The 26,557-nt window shown below is 39.5% G+C and overlaps 1 protein-coding gene and 1 long non-coding RNA gene across 4 annotated transcripts in view; one reads left to right on the forward strand and one right to left on the reverse strand.

Moving 5' to 3' along the window:
- Window positions 1–26,557, forward strand: part of LRP1B (LDL receptor related protein 1B) — a 728,211-nt gene that overhangs the window by 189,186 nt on the left and 512,468 nt on the right. For 2 of the 3 annotated variants that reach the window (XM_083404224.1, XM_083404226.1), the window contains exon 2: window positions 21,395–21,514. The exons of the other annotated variant lie outside the window; for it this stretch is intronic. In XM_083404224.1, coding sequence (XP_083260350.1) covers window positions 21,395–21,514 — 120 coding nt within the window. The remainder of the gene's footprint in view (window positions 1–21,394; window positions 21,515–26,557) is intronic. 3 annotated transcript variants of the gene reach the window in all.
- LOC310665474 lies at window positions 14,275–20,953 on the reverse strand. Its single transcript, XR_014505492.1, has 3 exons — window positions 20,867–20,953; window positions 15,900–16,157; window positions 14,275–14,434 (listed from the first exon to the last, which is right to left on the reverse strand). It is a non-coding gene; the product is annotated as an uncharacterized lncRNA (long non-coding RNA).

Consider the following 26,557-nt stretch of genomic DNA (forward strand, 5'->3'; position numbering starts at 1 on the left):
CCTAGCATATCTCTAAAAGTGCTAAGGCACTCTGTATATGTCTGCATGTGTGGGTTCAATCCATTAGAATTGAAGGGGATGTAATCAAAGATATTTTGAAGGACTTCAGTTTTCAGGAAAGATATTAATGGAATCCTGGGCATGCCACAGTTCTCAGAAGAGATTAAATTCATACATTTTACAGCCGCTTAACCAGTGCAGTTCACTTGGAAAGAAACCTGGTTTGTCTTAAAGCATCCTTAATAATACCTTACTTCAAGAAGTGATGAAAATAAGACTATAACCAAGGAAGTCTTGGTTGCTACCTTAGGGCAGTCTGGGGAAAAAGCCCCAGTGGATTAAGTAAGATTCTCTTCAAAAAGGTATCTTCAGCCTATAAACATTATTGCCTGTGGTAGTTCAACAAGTTTTATAGATTTCCAAGAAGTGCTTCATTTTGTGACATATATGAAGACTCATTCTTACCTGCATGACTGCCACAATTTTTCTGATCAATATCAGTATCAGGATAAATGAAAGACAATAATTAGGATGCCTTTATGTAGGACTTGGAAGAGGAATCATTGAAGAAGGAAAGAGGTTGCAGAATTAACTAAGGTCTCAGAACACAGAAATGGAATTTGGGGATTTAGGGGCAGAAAAATGAGATGCCTTTTCCAGCAGCCTTTCTTTTACTGCCTCGTTCATTCATTCATTCATTCATTTAATTTTTATACTGCTCAATATATAAAATCCCTAAGTGTTTACATAAAACACAGTTAGATCTTTTCATCTAAAGTTGGAAGGTCATCTATAGAAGGAACTGGAAGTGAGGGGCTTTTCATTTTTAGACATTTCTTGATTTTGATTAATTTGTTAATCTTGAGAGCATTGCTGACTTACTGTACGAATAAATGCACTTGTGTAACAACATATATGGCAAATTTTATAATGCTACCATGTTCCAAATGTTTAGTAGTGAAATAGACACCAGTGGTCATTAGCTTTTGTATCTAAGAATAGTTCCTAATTTTCTTCTTCTTAAAAAAAGCTATTGACATGTATTTGGACAGCAAAAAAAAAATCACAATAAAATAAAGTTCTTTTCTGAGACCTTTTATTTTTCATCTTTAAAGTCTCAATTTAAAATAAGAATTGAAAACGTAATTAAAATCTTAGATATGGAAAATGGCAGGCAAACTCTTTCATAGTGCAAATTAAACCCTAGCAGATGCAACTTGCAGGTGTAGATCATCAGCTCTTTATGACAATCCTACTTCTAATTTTCTCCGTAATGCCTTGATTGCTTATGAGTTAATCATGTGTGTTGTGTTGATAGAAAGATTTCAAAATGCTGCTTCATCAGTTCTTAATTAGGAATAAATCAACACATTTTGAAGAGGTGATGAAACAATTTACTATTCTTTTCTGGAGTATTTTTTTTATGAAGCAGTTCTTGGCTTTTTCCCACATCTCTTGACTTTGTTAATCTAATCTTAGTACCATAAAATATGGTAGCCAGATACAGAAGTGATATTTGCTTCCTAGTCAATACATCATGAACCAAATCTAACAGAAGGCAGTCTTCTAGGAGTCCGAGTGTGTTGACCGACTGAAGGATACAGAAATGCCTCTTTTGTGTTTGTGTGAGGAAGCAGTAGTGATTGATGCTTTTGATTTACTGCACAAAGGGATTTACATGAATGTGCTATAATTGGTCTTTTTGTGTGATAGATTTTATTACTGCGTTTAATGGTTTGTTGCATAGCTTATGCAATAAGGAATGTAATTTCCTTGTGTAATTCTATAAATAACTTAACAAAATTTTAATTAGGATAATCATAGCAGCTTTCTTCCCTGCTCTAATTGGTCTTTTGCTTTCTAAGTCCAAGAACTAATGCACATCTGTAATGAGTTAAACCAATTACATTCCATGTGAGTTTCCAAAGTGTACAACTTCTATTGTTTTAATAAAGTCATCATGAATCACGGGTCTGCTCCTACAGTTATCTAAAGTGTATGAAGATTTATTTTCATGGATGCATATTTAAAAGTTATTGTTGGCATTTACAATATTTGAGCATGCAATTATGCTAAGTAAAATGAAGGCATTTTGTTTTAATCTTTTTTGGCTTAACTGGTCTATTCCATCTGATGTCGTCTTTTCCAATTGATTTCCTTTCTTATGTGAATGAAATTTTTAGCTTAGCAAAGAACTGCATATTTTGCACTCATCCTGCAAATGACCATATTTTGACATTTTAAAAACCCATTATGTTTAGCATGTATATCTGCTAATTCTCTGATTGATACTATGAAGAATACAGGACATGTGCTAATGATTTTTAGCAACTATTAACTTCTAACAACCATTTTGTCTTAATTTGGGTGGAATTCTTTGTAGTTTAAACCAAAGGAATTTGGAATCATATGAAAATAATAGTTATTGTTGTTAATTACATTGATATCCAATCTATCCCCCAAGGAGATCAAGGTAGCATACATAGTACTCCTCCTCTATTTGATCCATGCAGCTACCCTGTGAGGTAGGTTAGGCTGACAAACAGTGACTGGCCCAAGGTTACCCAGTGAGCTTTGTGACCAAGTGTGAGCTAGAACCCTGGCCTCCCAGTTCCTAGTCTGACACCCTAACCACTACACATCACTGCCTGACCTTGCACATCTTGACTTAGAGGTAAGTCCCACCTAGGTCACTGGGGCCAATGCCAAAGAACAATGTATAGGATTACACACTTCAAAAACTCTTCACTACCCATCCAAATATTTGAACATTATCAAACATAATGCAGATGATGATGATAATGATGATGTATCTTAGTCACAGATTTGATATAGCCTTCACTGAGAAGGTGTTACTTGTTCATGCCAAGGAAAGATTCAGTGTTATGCATCAAATTCAGTGGTAGTAGCTTCAAATAACCATGAACAGCCATGTGGCTGCTCATGCCTAAGGTTGCTTCTAAGAATATACCTGGGAAAGAAAGTCTGTTTACTCATATGAAGTGTGAGATGTAGGAACTTGGAATATAGGCAAGATAGCACCTGCCCTTTCATCAAATAAAATATCAGTGGCATTGACTGTGACTTTGATTACTGATGATGTGACTGATCACTATCACACCCATCACCGGGTGCATGTCAGCCAAAAAATTGGTGCACCAATAATCTATGTACATGTCACATGCATTCACATAATCAATCACAGTGTGTCAGTTCTAAATGAACAAAACTTTGGACAGAAATGTTGCAAAAATATGATTATACGCTTCTGGAATTTGTCAGAAGTGTGTCAAAGCACTCCAATATGCCTCTAATTTATTATAGAGCTGTATTACAGAACACGAGGTTAAAACATAAGCATGTACAGTTTTTCTGGTTCTTTACATGCTCTTTGATTAACTTTCTAGCGGACCACTTGTTGAATAGCTGACAGATATTCTGCATCAAAGTTTTAGATGTTTGAGAACACGTTTTCAGAGTTATTTTCTGAGTTTCAGGGGGGGGGGGGCGGCAAGAGGGAGGGCAAGAGAGAAAGAGAGAGAGAGGCAGTTAATCACCACCCACTATTTTATTACAATTCCCCAGCCTTTACCTGCACCCAGTCTGTTTTCACCCTCTAAGCATCTTTAGAAATGATAAATCGCCAAACAAGGAGAAAGAGAAGCATTTGGGTAGATTCCAGTGTACTGTGTCTCTTCAGTGCCCTTTAAAGGAAAATCAAGTGGAACTGCCTTTATGCTGATACACAGTTTTGGCCAACTGTGGGATGTCATTTGCTGTGTTTCTTCTAAAAGCAATGATAAAAACACCTACCTTTTTGTAAAGCTTTAGAAAACAGATAAGGTAGCGTGGGCTCAGGTCATTTTATAGAACGCTTCACTGAACTCCAGTGACATATTATATGGATTCTAACCACTTTGTAACAGCTCTTCTAAGTTTGTTTCACTAGTCAACATTTCTTTTACTTCACAGGCTACAGAAAACCAAACTGCACATTGCAACACACCCCAGTTAGCCAAACTAATGCATTTCCTGTTGATGATGAGGGATAAATGAAGAAGTTGTACTTAACTCTTCCTCCATACTCTACTTCCCATCTTAAAATTTGACTAGCTGTTTTTATCTAGTGCGGAGCTGAGGTATTTGGCCCATACATTTTCAGTGAGCCGAGGAAAATGTTCACCAAAAGGAAGATAAACTTCAAAGGAGAAGCCTAGTCTGGAGGCAACTTACTATTATAAAAATGGCTTCAGAACTTATAAATATGAACTGACAGAGGTTTTCCTTTGTTTCATTTCTTTCCTTAACAGCAACAAAGGCCAGTAGCCAGTGAGGCAGCCATATTTGTTTTACCAACAGTGCCCCCAGGGAAATTTCTGTGTCATGATGATCTACGTAGTCTTGTTCCCATTGAGGCATTCTTTGCAAATGGGCAGCACCACTGCTCTGCTGACTACAGCTGCACCACCACTTGGGAAAAGTTGCAGGAAATATCAGGACAGCATTTTGGGATAATTAATTTGAGTCAGCATTCGCCATTTGTCTGCTTCTTTTGATTTCATCGTTTTCTGATGCGCTTATTGTACACCAGCGTGACATTTCTTTTTAATAAGCTGGAGATTTAGAAATATTATGATCAATAAATAAAATAGATCATATGCATCTTCAGTTTGATTCAAGCAGACCCCATTGGAGGTTCTGAGCAGTTTTCATGCAGCTTTTATAGGAGTTTTCAATTGCTGGGGGTGGGAGGGTATCGTAATACCATAGCAATGTATGAAGTCACACTTTGTCTGTAACCTGTACCTGCAGTAGGATACTACTGGCAGTTATGGTGCTTTCATTAGAAAATAATGCTTGCTACAAATGACAGATGCCTGACAGTAGATTCTTGGCATGCAGCCCCCTTCATGTTGGAGGCAGTCCATAATGTCAATAAACAGCAGTACTTACATCAGAGATGGCTATATATTGATGAGTATCTTTTTTTAAAAGTACCTGTAAGGCCAGAGTAGCTCATCTCTAAAAAAGCAGAGGAGGGAGGATCTAAAAATAGCACAATAGCATTTGAATTAAACAGTAACATCCACATGAGAAAGCTTCCCAGGGCTTCACTTGGTAGCTACAAAGAGAGCAAATTGCTTATCAGGCAAGCTTAGTGTTAGTTCATCTGATTCCACTGATCCCTATGGGAACTCAAGATTTATTCTTGGCAGATCTGATGCACAGAATGGGCTGTTACCTAATGAGTAAGTGAGGAAAGGCTGCTGAAGTCATTTAATCCCTATCTGCCTATAGGATGAGTGAGCACCTATGGTTCACAGGCAAAATCCAGCCATGGCTTTGTTTCACTCTGCCCTTGGAACCATGCAGAAAATACTTTCAAAATGGGGTACTTTCAAAAGTGTGAATGTGGTTGGTTGACAGGCAACTGGATCTGCATCTTCAGAGTTCTCCTTAGGATGGAGACTGTCAATTGCTAGGCAACTCCTTGCCTGACGAGTGAGTCCCTGAGGTGCCCAAGATCCATCTGATCTGCATATTCAAAGCTCTCTTTCTTCTCCCATCTCAGCAAGGAAACATTGGAAAATTTCTCCTCAGTTTTCTCCTCAATTACAGATATTAAAATGAGGACTAGAAAAGGAGAGAAAATGAGCTTCAAGCAAGGTTAGATGACTATTTAGTCACATTTTATTAGTATGTGAAGGTATCTGAGCCTTCTCCCACACTGGAGTGCCTTGGAAATCATCTGGGCCTATTAACATACAGTACATATGACTGGAAACCACTCATCAAGCAAGGAATTGCCTGGCAAGATGATTTAGACCTAACAAGGCCAAGGCACTGCCCTAATGTTCTGTGACTGCACACACAATTTCTCCCCAAAGAATCTTAGGAATTGTAGTTCACCCCTTACTGAGCAATAATTTTGGGTGTGTGTATGCTTTAAGAAGGGATGTGGGTGGTGCTGTGGGTTAAACCACAGAGCCTAGGACTTGCTGATCAGAAGGTCGGCGGTTCGAATCCCCATGATGGGGTGAGCTCCCATTGCTCGGTCCCTGCTCCTGCCAACCTAACAGTTTGAAAGCATGTCAAAGTGCAAGTAGATAAATAGGTACCGCTCCGGTGGGAAGGTAAATGGCATTTCCGTGTGTTGCTCTGGTTCGCCAGAAGAGGCTTAGTCATGCTGGCCACATGACCTGGAAGCTGTACGCTGGCTCCCTCGGCCAATAAAGCGAGATGGGTGCTGCAACCCCAGAGTCGGTCACGACTGTACCTAATGGTCAGCGGTTCCTTTACCTTTACCTTTATGCTTTAAGTGTACAGTGTATCACTGAGCTAGGGTACAACACAAAGTTAAGGGTTTATTTGCACCAAGAAAGAGCCAGTTTCAAATCTTTGCTCAGCAATTCATTGTCAGACTCAGTTCTCCATTTGTGAAGCAGTGATGACCTACTTGACGGAGTTTTGTATTATTGTTTTTTGTGTGGATGAAGAAACCGAATATGCTAAAAGAGATTGCATTTTTAAAGTGTTATGTGAATGGTTTACAGTAATGAATAACAGCAGTGGTGGAAAAACAGGACAGATGGCATACTGGATTTTTGCAGTTGGTACACACAGAGAGACATGCACACACACACACATGCACTTCCTACAGACCACAGTTACAGATCCTTTGTCCTGCTGTCTGAAATAAGACACATCATGTGAATCCTTGATAAACCACTCTGATGCAGAACCTGCTCAGGAAAAGCACCACACTGTGTGTGTAATGGGAAAAATCTGTACTATCAGAAGCAGCTCTAAAGGATATTTGCTATGCATTCAAATTGATAAAGTCACCTTCTCCTTGCTGAGATCTATACATTTAAAAGTGCACCTGATAGATAAAGTTACATTTTCCTAAAACCACTGATAATACTACTGCAACTCTGTGTGTGGCTGAACCAAACATTCACCTCTCAAGGCACATGCTTAGGCAATGCTCTATAAACTAGAATATGTCCCAGAATCCTTTGCAATACGTAGCAGTAGGTGTTCGCCGGCATGTCAGCTTGGAAAAGATTATGGTAAGATATTCAAATGAGATATAATCTGTCTCCTGCTAGAATAGCCAAGCACATCTGTTCCCAGGGAAATAGTTGTCTGTTTTATTTTCCAAGTGCTGTTAAAAACTGCTAGGAAGCAATCTCCAACTTTCAGGAGCTGGTCAAAAGAGGATACAGTGGGAAGGGGAGGCCTTTTGAATGTATACGTGTTCATATTAAGCCTTTGGGTGTTTATGCCGTGTCTTGGACAGAATCTTGATTCGAGTAAGGTAAGGGACATTTGATACTGAGTTCAGCAAATAATAGCTAAAGCACAAGATCTTTGTGCTACATGACTGAAAAGCTCCATTCTTCTTAATGCTAATTTAAAAATATATTGGCCCAGGTAGCATGACATTCTGTTTTGCTTTTTCCACTACACCTAAATAAAGAGAAATTAGACAGCATTGCTAATGGATCTACTTTGCTCTGCACTTGTCAAAACTATTGTTATTAATGAATCCCAAGGTGGTGGACTCTTCCAGAACTTGGTGCTGAAAGCTGCAGAAGGAATGCATTGGTTTTTAAAAATCATAATAACAGAATAGGCTAAAATAAATTTTGCCAATAACCTGTATGTTACATGCATGCACACTTCCACAGTTGGTCCAGCATCCTGTTCTCACAGTGGCCAACCAGATGCTTATGGGAAGACCACAAGAAGGACATGAGCTCAACAGGTCTGTTCCCACTTGTGATTCCCAGCAACTGATATTCAGACACATACTGCATCTGATACTGGAGGTTGTGCACGGCCATTGTGACCCTTGATAACCTAACCCCCTGTGAATTTGCTCTTTCAAAGCTATTTGAGCTAGTGAACATCATTCTGTCTTGTGGTAGTTAATTCTATAGAATTATATGCACTGTGTGTATATACGGATCCTTGGGAAGCCCCACTTCCTACATCTCTCCATTGGGAGAACAGGCAATTCATTCCAGCTTTCTGCTTCATGTACCGTATTTTTCGCTCCATAAGACGCACCTAGTTTTTAGAGGAGGAAAACAAGAAAAAAATATATTCTGAACGAAACAGTGGATGTATGATTTTTGTGGTTCATGCTGTGGCCACAGACGTGATCTGATGGTGGATTTGGGGTGACCCAATGCAAAAATCCTGAGAATCCATGTGGATCCGTGCTTTGTAACCAAGTTTTTGCACCATTGCAGCCCCAGGAAACAGTGGATGTGTGATTTTTTTCGTGCAGGCTATAGCCATGGACATGCTATGTGATCTGATGGTGAATTTGGGTCGACCCAAGGTAAAAATCCTGAGGATCCATGGGCTTTTACACCCCCCCTCCTAGGCAGCCTCCGCTAGCGTCCCTTATCTCTCTCCTGATCCCACCGATCAGCTGTTTCCTTTCAACACTCTCTTCCATCTTGTTTGCCTTAGTGTCTTTACCTTAGCTAGAGCAGTTTTTTGCTCCTCCTTTTCTTCAAATTTCTCTCCTTATTGCTTTAGTCTTCCTGTTTCCCCCCTTTGCAAGTTTGCTGTCTTTACCTCCCCCCTCCCAGGCAGCCTCCTTTATCTCTAGCGTCCCTTATCTCTTTCCCCAATCAGCAAACGATCAGCGGCTTTGTTTCAACACCCACTTCCCTCTTTCCAAAAAAAATAAAGGCATGATCTGCTTTTCTCCCCTGGGCAATTTGGCTCCAGGAACCACACTTTCACTCCATAAGACACACATTCACTCCATAGGACATTTCCCCTTACTTTTAAGGAGGAAAAAAGTGTGTCTTATGGAGCGAAAAATACGGTACCTTAACCACTTACAGGCCAGTAAGAGGATCTGTAACACCCACAGAGTTGGATGCTGGACACACTTATGACTTCTACAGAGTTCGGCTCCTTCCTCACAATCATGTTGCTTCTGATCTTGCAGGCTATAAGTGCTCCTCCCTGTGCACCATGACTTACTGTAGTAGACATGTCCCCGCATGTTTTAACCAGCAATGACATCTTGCCTCATCCATGTAATTGTTGTTGGGTTGACTGTGAAAAATGTTTAACAGATTCCATTTCAAATAATTCGGGCTGAGCAATGCGGTCTGATAGAGATAGCAAAACTGGTAATTAAGGAAGCGCTAATCATGTTGTGGGAGGCTATTAGAGCTATTGCAACATCTTTAATGCTGTCTGGTCAGCCTTTCTTTTAACCAACATCTACATTTACTAGAAAATAAATGTTTAAATTTTCATTTTGCTCTGCACTAGCATACACCTGTTTTTAGGAGCATCTGTGCATCTCACAACTTTGCTAGACCTGGCATTATTAAGATGAAAAATTTTGCAGTGTTGCTTGGCTATATTTTACTTTCTCTCTAATTTTTTTAATTAGCATAAAATGACAATAAATGGCTAGGCCAGCTGCAGCGAGACATTACTGTCATATCTTTAATTTCCCCCAGTTTTGCATTTAAAACATGTTTTCCCTTTACAATTTTGAGGAAAAGTGAAAAAGTCCATGTTTTGCATATATATATATAAACTGAATTAAAGAAATGAATTGACGGAAAGATAGGAGCAATGAAGAGCCTATTTTATTTGAATGCATTCTTCCCTACTATTGTTCTCACTTCTGAACAAGCAGAAAAGAAAAGAAACAGTATTTGTTCAGAAGAGCACTCTATCTTCTTGGCACATCTTAATCAGCAGACTTCATCCTATAAATTCATTTTTTAATAAGCAAAGTATATTTTATAGTTAAACTGTTTGGTTAAGCAAGCCTGAGCCAAATATGGGACTTGTGCTTTTTCACAGATCTGATTGGCAGTAGCAAAAAATCATTCTCTTTGGGGTAATTTTTCAAGGGTTGCTCTCAAATGAGGTAGAAAAGTTCACCCATTAAGAGTGAGGGAAATGCTGTTTCTGGAAGCTTTGCCCTTGCTCTGAACTGGCTTTCTAGCCAATGCACCCACTGTCTTCTAGCCAAGTCTTATGCTACATAGCACTGTTTATGTCATTCCACTATGTACATGATCAGTGTAGCACAGTGGCTGAAATTTTGCATACAGTATGTGATTTCTTTTAAAGAACATGCAGCACTTAGCAGCACCAGCAGTCAGAAGAAGTCAAAGGGGAAGGCACTAAATAGCAGTGGAAAAAAAGTGAGTGTTTTTGTTGTTTTCAATGCATTGTCAGCCAAAGGGGGAGGGGGGATGGGAGCTGACAAGCATTCAGAGCAATACTACTAGTATTGTTTAATACTTTTAATTTAAAGTCTAATTTATGGGTGTGATTCACCTAATGAACCTTATCAGCAAAGCCCTCCTGCTGCTGCATCCTGCGCATGCTCAGCATACCTCAAAATTGGCCTGGGGTATCAGGAGAATACCCAGAACAGCACACAGATGAACATGTTTCCATCTGGCAAGCTGAAATGCTTGTGCAAATGAAATGTTAATCACACTGTGACACTGAATTCTTCCTCAGATATCCAGATCTCAGATCATTCTGGGCATCTTTACAGTCACAGTGCTGCATATGTCATACTCAGAGATCCAGCTCAATATAGCTACTGGGGGCAGCAGAAAGATGGAATGTGGACAAGAGGAAGACTGGTTAAATATGAACCTCAGGCTCCCCATCTGTCAGCATTATGTAGGGCTGTGTGAATCTGTCCATTTTGGTTTCTTTCTATCCCCCTCCCCAGTATTAAGTTCAGTTATCCACAATTCCATATGAGTTTGCAATTATTATTTTTTAAAATGTGGAGAAGTGTGAATTTTGATTGGACCATGGTGGACCACACTGGCAATCCTGCTTATCAACATAAATGTGTTGTTCTGCCTGATCCAACCTTTTTGCATAATAACTGTATGTTAGAGATGCTTGTGTATATTGACTCTTGACCTTAACTACACTGGTTGGTTGTTACAAATGTTTCTTCAATGTATGCTAGCATTCCCACAAGCTGATGTCCTGCAGCTGTTCTGGACAACAACTCTAATCAACCCTCTCTCCCTAATGGGAGTTGTAGTGCAAAACATCTGGAAGGCACCGGATTGGGAAAGGCTGACATGCTAATTGTTCTACTTCAAAGTCTTCCCTCCTTTGGCTTTCCCCCCTTAAGGTGGGCATCCTCGTTCTATTGCTGCTTGTTTACCTATTTCCCCTGCCACACTCTTGTTAGAAAAAGTTGTGGGCAGTGTTTCTCCACGTTTCAGCAAACATGAAGACATCTGTTGTAGACATCATTTATCTCTCAATTAAGCTGCTCCATGTGGGAAGAAACCAAGTGAAGTTTCAAGAAATATGAGTGACTGGAAGCTGAAACTTGTGTTATGAACTCTGTTAAGAACCAAAGAAGAAAAAGCCATTTATACTTCATAATTCATTATTTCCGTTTGTTGAGTCCCCCCACCCCTGATATCAAAGCCCTATGCCTTATCCTTGATTGCTGTTCACCAACAATTTTACTCACCACTCTTTGTCTCATTGTTCAGTTATAGAACCAAATGCAAAACACATTCCGGCTCTGTGTGTTTTAGGTTATGGAGTCAGCTAGCATGAGGGGTCAACCACCTTTTGAAAACTGAGAAACACTCTGAAACTGTGGTGCATGCTGTGTACATTATAGAATGCAGAATACGCATGGTTTTTTTGTGACATTAATCACTGATATAGAGTATTGGCAGCTCTTGTTTTGCTGCCCACGGTAACCATTTTGTGCTGGCAGCTACTGCATTTTCATCAGGATACAAGTGCTGGCACTTCTTTTCTTCTTTTACCAAAAAGTCTATTTCTCTGCCTTTCTTGATTATATATATTCAGAAGGATTGCAAGAATCTAAAGAAAGGAAAAGACTGTTCAAATTAGCATATGAAATAAGTATAAACCATGTATATATAAAGTTTCTCTAGGCCAGGTAACTGTAGTTCATGGTATTTCCTAGGTGAAATCCAATGGTGTCCAAAAGTGAATATAACAGACGTCTGCTCACACAGTTGAGCTTCCTCTCCTCCCACTTGTAGCACCATATACTAGAGAGTCTAGCTCCGTTGTTTTGAAAGGGACATCAAATCAGCAATCATCTGGCAACCTGATAGTTCTAAATTTGGACTGTGATAATCTCCTATATCGTTAAAGCCCATTAGAAAAAAACAGAGTAGCAAATGATGTGATTAGAAGTAATGACATTAATTATTAATAATTACTGCCTCTATTATGTAAAAGAAGAAGAAGAAGGAATACCTCTGTGGACTTTCTGTTCATTAAAGGCCACCACTAGTAGTAATTCCAAGATATGCAGTGATTGCTATCCTCCATTGTGCCAGTGCATCTGTGCTCAGAATGCATGGAGGGAGAAAGATGCATCCTAGCCCTTTCATACTGTCTGGAATCCTGCATGATTGGCATTCCCACTGACTTGGAGGATTCTAAGCACGATCAGCCAAACACATGACAATCCCCCCCTTCACCTTTCCCTCTGCATACATGGAGGGCAGAGCTTGAGCTCGTGGGAACAGGACAAATGCAAGCAGCTCTGCTGCTCCATGTGTTCTGGGATTGTGTGGAAGTGAATGGCTGAGCAAAGCTATAAGGAAACTATTTGCAAAGGAAGGACACATAGAGGTGAATTAGTCCATATTCAGATTCCAAACAGCTGGAACAGCAAAGGTCCATCAAATAACAATGGGAAAGGACATAGTTCAGTGGTAGAGCATCTGCCATGCTGAGGATTGAATGTGGGACCTTCTGCATGCATCTCCAGATAGGGCTGGGAATTTTTTACTGCCTGAAACCCTGGAGACCTGCTTCCAGTAAGTGTGAACAGTACTGAGCAAAATGGATGAATGTTGTGACTCTGGATAAGGCAGCTTCCTATGTTCCTAATGGTATGTCAACTCAGGTTATGGTTGCTTTTGACTCCCCCTTTCCCGTTTGCACACTGGTGGACTATAAACTGTTATGAAGTCTGAGAGTCGGTGGAATGGAAGCCCAACATGTGGGGATGTATTGGCAATTGTCTTAATTACCCAGGCAACCTATGCCGCTACCTCTGGCTGAGTGGAATGATAATAATGTTCTTTAAAGTCCCCAAAGAGTGCTTAATATGCACATGGCAGACTATGATGAACAGACAACCTTCCATGCTATTTATGTTTTGTTTACTTTACAAAGTGCTAGCATATGGAAAATTTGATTTTGGGGGGTCTCAAGCTCTCTGAGCAGATGGAGTTTGGAAGCACTTTGAAGACAGCACACCAATTACCTAGAGGGTCTGAAGGAAGTGTGACTGAAGCATTAGAAAAGATGTAGAGTATAGAACTTTTGAGTTGGAAGTAACTCTGAGCATTGACATGAAAGACAGAGAAAGTAATAGGAGGCAGAATGTGTCATTCTAGAAGTGAACATTCTGCAAAATATTTCCAAACTATTAAAATACGGCAATAGTTCATTTATTTTACTGTGGATTCAAATTCGGCTCATTTACATGCTTATGAACTGAAATACCTTCTGAAGAACTGCTTAATAATATTTTCTTTTGTTCTTTTAAAAGGCCTATTGACCTCCTCTTCTTAATTTATATTCAACCAACTAACAACACAAGAGAATACCTTTGACCTCAGACAGAGTATGTGATCAAAGACAAACAACCTTTACCCCTTAGCCTCATTTTGGGTTAAAATTTATGTTTTCAAAGGGCAACTGTTTCCTAGCTAGCTGACACTGATTGCCACCTGCATTCAAAGCATATTCTGACTCTCTGTTAACTGCCACATTTTGAATCGCTAAATGAACTATTGGATAATAAAAGAAAGGTAAATTTTGCAGCCCCTCAAAGAATCTACAGCAATCCTAAATTATTTTATCACAAGATGATAATGTTCACTCGTTTTTGGTTTTCCTGAGCAGAGTCCATCTAAGTGTATGTTTCTATAGCATGTCTTTTAAGTTATGAGTCCCTTTATGAATAGAAACATTCTGGAGTATATTAAAGACAAGTTGCTTTTCCATTTGCACACAAAGCTTCATAGGTTTAGGCTTGTACATGTGTGCATATCAGATCAATTATAAGATACATTGGAGAGGCACTTCTTTTCATGCAGGGTGGACCAGTGCCATTATCCTCAGGAGTAGATCTTTGAGGGACCACAGGGACCGCCATTTTGAGTATACTTCATTGCAAAAGCAGAACTCTACCTGTGCTTCTCCAGGTACAACCTTTCCCCATGTAGTGGAAATACAAGATAGGAGAGTTGAAGTGCGGAGTTTTCATTGACTCATAGTAAGGTGACTTGGAACCATGTGCTTCCTACTATTTCACAACGGTCTGTGAATTTTCACTTTTTGGGAGCAATCAAGCTGGGTAGCAAAAAGAGCGCAGACGAATGATCTAAGACGAGAAAGCAGGAGGTGTCAAGAAAAGGCAGCAGATGTAGTCCTGCACACTTAGGCTGCTTAAATTCTATGAAAATCAATAGAGCTTAAGCAGCCTTTCTGTATGCAGGATTGCAGCCAGCATTCACTTTAACGATATGAAATAAGCTAATCTTAGAGCACTTTGTAAGTGATGCTAAAAATGCCTCACTTGAGAATGCAGCTGATTCTTAAATAGACTATAAAGGTTTCATCCTCCCTGTACCACCTGTGCTCCCCCAAACTGACTCTTGGATGGGGGGGGGGGCAGGAGAACTCCCAGAACAGCAGCACATGGGAGGAGGCAATATGAGATTTTTCCATTTGACAAGCTGAAATGGTTGCACAGATGGAACTTTCATCATAGTGCAACATTGAATTTCAGCCTTTAATAGGACTTACTCCTACACAGGTAAGTGGCTACTGGGTTGCAGCCTAGGCTTTGGGTTATGGTTGGCACTGGTGGAAAGCAGCGTGTTTAAGCATTTTCAGGGTTGGAAATAGAATTGTGGGGAAATCTACACCAGTTCTCATTCTATCTGTCCAACATTTTGTTATATGTGTGAACCCTCTACTCCACCTGCAGAAGAGGACACAAAATTGTATTCGGCACAAAATGTGTGCAAATCTGTGTGCTCTTTTGTTGAGTGAGTCAGAGGGCCTGATACACATACTGGGGCCAGAAATTCTTGTTGGCACCTCTGCACAAAAGCACATCCTGTAAAACTCAGCTATAGTACTCTACCGCAGCATACAATTGTCCTGCTCTATACAGCCTGCTATCGGTGTACTACCCAATGTGGACTGTTTTGAGTACTCCAGTGCAGCTGAAAATGGCTATAAATTAGATTGAGGTCATGCAGTTATTTGGCACACTTCATTGTATGAGTGTATAATATTCTGAAAACAAGAAGGCAGCAGTCAGGTCAAACTGTCTCTTTTATAATCTAGAGGAAACCTTTCAACTTGAGTACCATTTTACACTGTATATTTGTTGCATCTTGACTGGCAAAATACTGCACAAGTCTACAAACCATAAAGCAGCTTGCAACTAGTGTGACATCATTCCCCAGGGAAGTCAACTTTTTTTGCTTTGACTGGAGTTTCACTTGCTAGGCAGACAGAGAGTGTGGCTGAAATAGAATTGCACCAGGTAGTGTTGTGATGTGTACTACAGATAACAGCATGATGTCATGACAGTAGTGTGGAACTAGCAAAGGGGAACAAATGAGAAGTGAAATTGGGTCCTGGAAATAAGGAAAGTCACAGGGATCTCCCCTACCCAGTGTGCCTCAATGCCGAATCTCTTCTTTCAGCAAGTAGGACACAAATGACTCCCAAAGACTCTTTGCACTAATTTGGACTTGCTTCAGTCATTTTGAATTATTTGAATGCCACAAATGCTACAGTCAATAACCTCAATTACAAAAATATAGCCCTACTTTTTGAATGAAATGACAGCAAGCATTTCTGCCTCCACCTTGACTTTCTTTCTTGCATAACAAAGGTATATTTTCCTCCTTTTCTGTGCCTCTCATTATCCTTGAAATTGGTGATAAGACAGCTCTCTGGTTTCATATATTTCTTAGCTGGTTCTTCCATTTACTGAGACATTTATGTTGCTATTCATAGGTTGCTGTCATGCATTTTTGTTCATTATTACAGGCATTAGTCTGGTTATGATGTATTTTGACTGGCAGCTGAAATCAAGGAGGAAAAACTGTATTTTATTTAAAAAAGAAAAGATAAAAGTATCAAACATAATAAAATGTAGCAGAGAAGAAAGGCCTCTACCTTAATAGTTCAGAGACTTCTGTGTCCTTCAGCTATCCTTGTTCTAATATTCTTAGAAAAATAAGTTGGAAGATACACTTTCGAGCTAAATGTCTTTTCCCCAGATCTGAAATTTGGATTACTCCATCAACATCAAATGCAGCTAGTGATGCTGCAATTGTGTGTGTACTTATGTGGATGAAGTGTCATTTAATTAATTGTACTTGAGAGTAAATACGATCAAGATGCAACACTGATTTTTATAAAAAAACAATAAAAAAGACAGAGAAAGATTGTGCTTTGTCATGCATAGGTTGTTTTTGTCTAATTGGGCTTTAAGATGTAGGATAGATACCTTGCATTGTCCATTCAGTTTTGTCCTCTTGCTTGTAACTTTAAATATGAGTCAATCAATCAATCAATCTAGTTATCTTTATTGCGGTCAAATACCAGACAGCAAAGTTAACAACAACATAAGCTGCATCCACAGAATGAAGTGGATGTAATTAAACATTTCCTATAAACTGATTTGCATTAAAAATAACACCCCTTCAGCTAAAATCTGTATTCTGGAGATGAAAATCGGTACTCATTGGCTGGCCATCACTTTCACAACTTCCTGCATTGTTCTTGTTGCTATAAAACAGAATTTTGCAACAGGTCTTATGATATCCAGATCTTTATCAGCAAGAAGGAATTTAACATAAGTTTCCTCTGAGCAGCCAGGTAATTTCCTTAATAACTGTAAAATTAGCTCTCTTTGGGTATCACGGTACAACAGGCAGTATAGAAGAACATGCCCAATGGATTCAATCGCATTAGAGTTGCATGAGCATAATCTCTGTTCAACTGAGATGTCAAAAGGCTTCTTGGCCTTTTGGCTAAGAGCAAGTGTGTGTGTGTGTGTGTGTATGAAAATGAGTGTCATTAACTTGATATGTTAAAAATTTGGCTACGTTTGGAAAGCAAGCTCCAGACATTTTTTAAAGTTCACTTTGGAAAATACAAAGGTACCCAGGGGAAGTGCTCAAATGCTAAACTTGTTCAGAAAGTCACTCCCCTTCCCCCCCCAAAAAAAAGGGGGAGGGGGAAGAATAGTGGTAGAGATGATGTTATAAGCATGATTCAGTAAACGGTCATGACACTTGTATAACTGCATTCCACATACAGCTTCCAAGTTCCAATCCAGGTGTGCTAACTAGGCAGAGAATTGTATTTATTCAGTGTTATTAAGGAAGGACTACTGTTGTGCACAAGTATTGCTCAGTTCCATTGAATACAATAAATCAATCACAACTGTGCATTTATTACATTTTTTTTTTTAAAAAAAATAGTCATTTGAAAAGATCGTATAGTATAGAGCTGCTCATACAAATCAATGAGCCCTGCGAAGGAACAGAACTGACCTTTGAAACTAACATACAAAGAGAAGACTTGCTTATTTGTTTTTATTTGAATTTCTCTGGAAGCTGGTTGGAGAAGGGCTGTAGCTTAGCCTACAATGGCCCTAGGTTCAATTCCTTACTGGGGCGGCATGTCCTGTTTTGCCGATTGAGGCGAAATGGAAAGTACCACTTTGCCCTGCCACTGCTGCCACCACCCACCTGCTCCTGCCGCCGCCACCTGCTCTGCCACCACCACGTGTTCTGACTGCATCTGCTGCTTGCAGAGAAGCGGCACAACCACCAGTGACAATCTGGGGCAAGATTGTGCTGCTTCTGGGTGAGACCTCACCCAAAATAGACACAATCTTGCTCCAAATTGGTGCCGATAGTGGTGGCACTTCACCATTGGTGGAAGGGCTGGTGGGGCACCCATGGACATGACGTCTGGCACTTCACCGTTGGTGGAAGGGCAGGTGGGGCACCCACAGACATGCCGCCTGGGGGGCTTCTGCCACCTGAAGCAGCATCCTTGCCCTGTCTAATTGCTGGGCCGGCTCTGATTTCTGGCAGCTCCAGGAAGAGGTGGGAAAGAACCCTGCCTTAAACCCTGGAGAGTCACTGCCAGCGTTTGTAGGCAGTACTGAGATACATGGACCATTCATTTGACTGGGTATATGGCAGCTTCCTATTTTCCTCTTAGGGATGTTGGGAAGATGTATAATACTACTATTAAAGGCCTTTGCAGATGTGATGTAGCATACCACTGCAGTTTGCATGTAGCTTTATGTCGGCTCCAGGCAGGCTGAGCAATTTTTATTCAGTAAACATGACAACCGGGGTTACAATTGCTCTCTGTTTTGGTTTCAGGTGTACATTTAAGCAGTGGTACAATAAAACAGGAGTTTTGAACTACTTTAAACCAAACCTCCTCCATGGGATCCATAATCCCACAGTTTAATTAACAAGTAGTTTATTCTTTTACAAAGACAAGATGGCTTAAAACAACATTCGCTCCGCTGCTCAGCAGTCTAGGTTGCTTTATTATATGTGCTTACATGCAAAACATTACTTAGCTTTTCCACTGAGTCAAGAAAATAGCACACTAGGTATTCTTAATAATACAAACGGTTGATCTACGTTGAAGGAAGAAATTCACTCATTTGAATATGCCACCGCCAATGTTTTCAGGAGCTGACCTTGAAAATAGTATACTTGGATACAAAATAAAATAAATAGGGTGCTTACAACAAACTACCCCTCCTACTGTTAGTTCCTAGAGGGATAATATATAACTGTCCCTAACACTGTGGAACAATAAACAGTTTCTTTAAAGCTTTGAGACTGCTTTAGCAAGCACACCAGAGGCATTCTCTGCCCTGATTACACCAATTCTATACAGATCTGCTGTCTGAGACAACAATTAATCCCAGCGTATTTCACAACAGCTTATTAAATTGTTTAGGTTTTTAAGTTTTGTTAGTCCCTTTTACTGTTTAACTTATCTAACAAAGCAATGAATTCATCCAGGCTCAAAAATAATCACTGTAAAAGCTGAGGGTGCCTCTAGACTTGTTCCTATTTTGTGGGAGACATGCAGGCACATACTGGAACTTTAGGTGTGTGCATTTAAAGGGTTCTAGCGCAACAAATCCACTATAAATAATAGGCTTTTTGCAGTTTGGAAAGTATCAGGGAAATGCATTGAAAAGTGTGGGATGAACTAATGGCTAAGGGGAGACGTATAAACACCCCCCACACAAATCAGGGTGAATACAGTGGTACCTTGGGTTATGAACTTAATTCGTTCCAGAGGTCCATTCTTAACCCGAAACTGTTCTTAACCCGAAACCATTATTAACATGAGGCGCGCTTTCGCTAATGGTGCATCCTGTTTTTGCTGCACCACAGGTGTGCTATTTCCGTTCTCATCCTGGGGCAAAGTTCTCAACCCGAGGTACTACTTCCGGGTTAGCGGAGTTTGTAACCCAAAGCATTTGTAACCTGAGGTACCACTGTACTGGGTGAATGTTCATCATTGTATTACCACCCTGCAGATGAACCAGAAAAAAATAATAAGGATGGATATAATCTCACTTCTGTGTAAGTTTTGTGCAAATAAAGCAGGATGAATGTTCAAAAACAGCTTGTCTGAAGGAGCCATTTGAATCATATACTGTGGCAAAGGGACTTCCCATTAGGTACAGTTTGTTGAGCATCATTCATGCAGGTAGTGCCCAAGCACATAATAGCAATTTATTATTGAAAAACTAAACATATCACTTTGTGATATGAGATAATTATGAGACAAGCATAGCAAAGGTAATTAAGTTTAGGGGGAAACTGTTGGCACATGATTTGAGTTTTTAAATTTAAAATTTAAATGTAGTTATTTACTGGCATTTTTATCCTGTTTCTCAGTCTCATGGAAACCCAAACCACTACAATCCTGACTGACAATATAAAATATACAAAAGACGAATAACACTGCTAGCAATTTAACACCACATCCACAATGTGCACAAAGTGAGAGAAATAAGCAATCCCAGACACATACACACCCTAAAAATATTTCAAAGGGACAATGTTTTTTAAACAAACAAACAAACAAACAACAACAAAGACAGGAAAAACCTTCCTAAAAGGAAATATATTATCTTGGGTAAAGATGACTGAGTGGGGGAAGAGCTGTAAAATGCGTAGGTGGTTTAACCTTCTCAGACTTGGAAAGGGGATAAAGGCTACTTTAAACTCTCCCCTATTTAGTTAAAAAAAAGAGCTTCCTGTAAACAGAGAACTAACACATCAGGCAGAAAGAATGTAGCTAAATTTGCCCTTTGATTTTGAATTAACCCCCCCCCCCCGACTATTTAATGCAATAGAACATTCCAATAAAGTAATTCCCCTATTACCTGAAGCAGGTGAGGTAGAATAGAAAACAGGAAGTGGCTGCAACCACTAAGAAATTTGAGTGAGTGAGGGGAGAGCTATCTATGGATATAGGATATCTTTGTAGGCTCACCACTAGGGAATGAGCAAAAGCACCATTAGCCAGTAGATGTGTATTTGTGTGTGGGGTGCTGCTGGCTACTCAGTAGCAGCATATCTACACAGCTTTAGACCGCCACGTTCTGCCACAGGTGTAGACTAGGCCCTAGTATATCGATGGCCACTAGTCATGGTTATATGCTGCCTCTGGCATCAGAGAGACACCACACCTGCAAACACGGGGGAGAACCCCAGGAGATACTTACAGGTAATGGTGGGAATTTATCATCCCATGGTTGACAGCCAGTGATTCTGTCGACTGAATTTCCCCATTAGCAGCTTCTGGGGGAAAGTGTATGTCTTAACAGTTGCTAGGCAACCACAAAACTCACCTGAGGAGGCAGTGCCAGGACAAAGTTGAGGGGGAAATGGTTCCCACAGGTGTTGCACACAAGGCCTTTCCCCTCAGTGTTTATGTGTGGGTGATAGTAAATAAACCTTCATAATGAATTCTTATGCAAAATGACAATTTCAGCATATAATCTATACACTGTGAGGATTTGTCTAATGCATCTGATATATGCCTTTTAAATGTAGGTGTAGTGTTTTATGTATTGGGTGAAAGGGTGAACAACAAATGCATTTTATGTTTTATGCATTTTTTGCATATTTGCTTAAAAGCCTCATTTCATTAGCTTGTCATTCATTTCTCTTTTTTTTACTTTTTATTTGCCATATTTTTATTTTCAATCATCCATAAACCATTTCATTATTCACTTTTGTTTTGTTTACAGAATATTTATGTGACGTAGGCGAGTTTCTTTGCCATGATCACAGGACCTGTGTATCTCAAAACTGGCTCTGTGATGGAGAACCTGATTGCCCTGATGATTCTGATGAGTCACTAGATGTCTGTAAGTAAAAGTGAATTGCGAGTTCCTAGTTTTACTTTGAACTGTGACATTTCTGATGGTTTCGTTTAGTTATAAAAGGTGGATTCTTCGTGATGTATAGACTTTTTGTAGAAACGTGCATTGAAAGAACAGAGAGGTGTTTTGTTCGTGTCTCACTTTATAATGAACAATATCATCCAAGCATATGTTCCGTATTTCCTTTCTGACCTAGTAGATTAGCTACAGAGGGCAGAAGCAAAAGGGAGAGAGAAAATAATAGTATACCAAATGTCATTTGCAACAAAAGTAGGAGGAATACGGACACCTCAAAGGAAAATGGAAAGGGAGAAAATGAAAAAGAAAGTGATAGGTGAAAGAAGTGAAGTATGAAAAATGTCAGGGAAAGCTTTAATAAAACATGTTTAATCATCATCATAAAAAAATCTTGTTTTCTCTATGGCTGAGGGCTATTTGAGTGCAGGCTTCTCCTCAGCACTCTTGAGATTAGACTAAATCTCTGTATCTTCACATTCCCTTGTTTTTAGAACTAAGAACAAAATGAGGAATTCTGATCCATGTCCTCAAGATAATCATTTCATGTAAGAGTAGCTAGTAATAAAATTGGATTATGAAGTGTTGAGGTGAGTTTGGAGGGCAGAGGAGGGGGACAGGAAGTCAAAGACCACAATATATATACACAAAAAGTTTCATGGATCAGGTAAAGGTGATACAGAATTCTATTTTCAGTAAGAAGAAAGAATGAAGACATTTCAAAGATAATATTTATATGGTCTGATTTTACTCAAGACCAGTGGGAGATTTGACTTTTTGTAGCTGACACAACATATCATGGTAGTGATGGCAAACAATAGACAAGGTGGGAAATACATTGCCCAATTTTTTTGGGGGGGGCAGGGGTGAACACCATCCACATCCAACTCTTTATTAATCTTCATAAGTAGCCAAACTAGTTAATGATGATCGGAGCAATCTGATTATTAAAACAGTAGGATATGATTCAGCAAATGTAGGGCTGAAGCAAAAGGGTGTTCCCAAATCAGCCACGTATTCTTGAGGTTGGTAGGTGTCAATTTTCTTGTGCTAAATCTGGGTCTATATTTTAGCTTTTTTTATTAACACATGCAGCACTTAAATCTGTATTAATGGTTTCTGATTTTCCTATTCAGTAGAGTTTGTCCATCTTAAATGATGTGCCTATTTTTATCTCAGGGGAGGCATCTGCTTCCCACTCAACCAAATACGTACCTGAATGTGGCATGAGCACCAAATACTCATCCTGTCACCTTAGAAGTAAGCCCTTGATCTGAGGTGGGAAGACTCTACTGTATAAGAAAATGAAGACCCATGTAAACTAATACCCACAGATCTTTGATTTCAGATTCGTCACTGGGAGTGCCAGCATCTCTTTGTTCAAATGAGTCTGCTGAAATGCTTTCTCTCTTTCCTTCCCCTTTTGAACCATTGCCAGCCACGTTCTTCAACCCCATGCTTTCCTCCTTGTCCTGGGAGCACTTTTGGTGTGTAGCTTCCACTCTTGGAGTCCCAGGGAGAGGGCTGGGATTTGCCAGTTGAGCTCCCCTGTTTACCTTGGTTGGAGAATTTAGAGTCCAGCTGGGAGTTGCCAGGTGGGGACATCGCTGTGGGGGGACACCATCCTTTTAAAGCCGCCACTTGGCCTGAGGCAGCTATTACTCAAGTGGTGATACCCCAGTGCCATTCCAGTCTGAAGGCCGAATTCTTAGCCACTAGAAATTAATGTATACTGCAATGTGTTATCTGTAGTCCTTTAAAAAATGCAATTTGCTTTACTGGGATTCTTCTTATAAAAACTCCTTTGAATATTTTTTTTTCCAAATCCTTTTTTAAAAAAGGGACTGGTGCAGTGTGTATATAGGCTGCCTTTACCCCTTGGGAGCAATAGACGTATCTTCCTAGAATAGCACTTCTCTTGTAGCGGATGACAACAGGAGCTTTCTTTTCTCTGCACCATGTGCTTTAGCTGACCAAAAAGAAAAAGGCTAAAAGTCAGTGAAGAGCTGAACAGTTAGGGAGACAATAGAGACACTAGGCAATCCCGCTGGTAGCAGGCTGGTTTCTTGTTGAGTATTTAAGGATTTTTATGATTTTTACTGCAAGTTTCCATGTTTCTAGTAGCCGTTTGCTTTTGATACTTCTCTGTTGTCTATCTGGTTGAAGATCTACATTTAGGTGTTCACTGCAATAACAGTTCCTAACATTCGAATGCATACTTTCCTTTGTGGAGCTCTCCCACATGGGATATAGTGTTTTCTCCCCTGTTTTAAATTAGGCCTTAAATACCTTTTCAACTTGCTTCAAATTAATGATGTTGGGCTGGATTTTTAAACTGCCACCGCTTAGTATGTTATATTATGGGCTCTTCCAGATGACATGTTTATTGAATCCTTATCCTGATTTACTTGTACAATACTTATACAGGGATAAGATTATATCTGGACTTTATTGAGTATTCACTTTGATTTGTTTGCACAGAGGTTATAAAACAATGGACATTCATCCTGCATTCATCACAATTTTGTTATGGGGTGTTTATACATTTTTTTTATTAGTTATTTTTTCTTCTCACACATTTGAATACATCTACCTGTCACTTTGCTAACTTCAAAGAGTCCATTTCTTTTTTTAGGGTGCTTTATTCCATTTTAATTTTGCAAACCTAAATTCTTAGTATGCACTTGAAAACCTCTTGCAAAACCTCCTGGCAGTCTGGAATTGCTCTGTGGATTCTGAGGATTGCTGGTCTGGGTTTGCGTTGTTTTATCCTGTTGTCTTTTACTTAACAATTTATGTATCTGTGTTGTATTTTTAATTTTTTTATGTTATGTTTTTTATTATTGTTGTTCTTAGCTGCCTGGGAGGGCTTTTCTGGCCTGAATGGCAGTATACAAATATAAAAATAAATTGAAAAGGTGAATAGAAGCATTCTCAGTCTACTAAAAGATAAATAACTATGACCCCCCGCACCCCATTCCTTTACCTTGGCTTATTCTTTCTCATACGGACTCTTCTGCTCCGCTTTCTTTCACATTTGTGCTGTCACACATATTTACCACTTCTTCAACCACCTGCCTCTGATATATGCCTTACATTCAGTTTCTCAGCTGTTAGCCCCTCTTTCTCCCTTCCCTCCTTCATGGCAAGAGTACATAGTCCTACATTTAGGGCTTGTGTGATGTTTTCACCAAAACCCTTTCCTTTGTCCCCTCCTTTCTTGCTTCCGCTCCAGTCTTTCCTCCCTTTTCATCTTTTCAAACATCCTTCTGAGGTCACTGCCTACCTCGCCACCTTGTCTCCAGGCTGAACTTAAATTTTAGCATCAGAAGCTACCCTGTTTGTCAGCATTCTGTTGTCGACACATTCACCCACACTTTTGAACACTAGCCAATAACGCATTGCTTATGGATGACAAGCAAAAGTGAAATTTTTAGCTACATTGCGCTGTGGAGTGCTTTACAATTCATAACTCTGTTTCATAGGTTGAGTTTGAACTGGCATTTCCTCCTCTGAAAGCCAGTATGCAATGAATCTGGTACATTGCTGTTTGTCCACAGAAGGGAAAGCTACAGGATACTAGCTCTTCCATAACCCTACACGAACATGCAAGCTGTTGTTTTTAGATACAAAACTAAATTGATCCATTGTGTTAACTTTAGCACTTTTTTTTTTTATTTCAGTGATGTCACCTGCTGTTGTTGTATTGGATAAAAAGATTTGATCTCCTGCTTCATATTTAATTGAGTGTTTTGCTGCTTTCTTTCAATATTCAATTGGTTTAGAAACAATTGCATTATATTTTCTATATATTCGGGTTTTCAAATTAAGAACCACCACATTATAATTCCATCTAGGCCTGTAGCTTGCTTGTGAATTAAAGCATTTCAATGTTCAAATCCAACCAGCTTGGCTGGGCACCTGAATCAATGGAGAGGCCAGACCCTCATCTGGTGCACACTGGCATCAATGCTGTGAAGTTAATGGAACTAACAGAGGATTTGGCTCATGGCATTTTTCAGTTTCACTGACAGATTAATCTAAATCTTAGCACTGAGCTGTAAGTGTGCATGATCACAGGAATGTTGCAGTATTTACATAAAATTAATTGTCTGAGCAAGCACTCTTGCCAGTGAGTAATTATTCCAGTGAGTACATAACTGTTTCTTGCCTTATTTCGCAACAGGACACAAAGTGTCTCAAACACTGCCATGATCTTTCTTCCCATTTTTATTCATAGAAATATTTTTCTACATCTTGGAAGAATATTAAGAAATAACACTTCTGTATAAACATTTCATGTACCCATTACATATTCAGCAATAATGTGTAATAGCTAAATGTAAGTTTCCTTCTTCATTAACACTCCAAGTAACATTTCACATTTGTGCTTGCTTTGCTAGCTTCCTTGCCTCTGATATTGGCTTTTGCTGAATGACAAATATTTGCCTTTGTGGGCAGACGTTGTCAGATTTTGAGTTGGAAGACTCACCAATAATCATCTGAAATGTCAAGTGGCTGAACAGCATTGTTATTTTCCATCCACAAATCTATGTCCACAAATCTATGTCCAATCTGACGGGTACTTTTACTAAAATATTCCACTAGGTATGTTATTTAACTTGGCCAAAAGGGGAAGTAGCTTTTTTGGTGTTTTAGCCTTACATTCTAGAGAGGATGGGGTTTTTTTTTGGGGGGGGGGTCAGCGACTGTTTTGACAGTCCCAAAAACTGCTATCATATGTTTTGGGAACAGATGGTCCATAAAGGAAAAAGGGAACTCTGGAAATGGAGCACATACATTTCTTCATGGCTCCAGTGCCAAAATTTAATACTAGGAGAAAAGGCACAGGACCAATTTTATGCAAGCGTTATTGTTTTGGCAAGACAGTTTTAACTCGCATCTTATCTGAAGACAGGATAAATGTTACAGGAATTTAAAACAGAAACATGATGTTTTGTAGTACAGCAATTGAGGTTCCTGGTGCCTTTTTAAGACAAGTTCTAGGTCTGC

Source organism: Podarcis tiliguerta (assembly GCF_965153285.1).
Source record: "Podarcis tiliguerta genome assembly, chromosome: 1".
Taxonomy (NCBI): domain Eukaryota; kingdom Metazoa; phylum Chordata; class Lepidosauria; order Squamata; family Lacertidae; genus Podarcis; species Podarcis tiliguerta.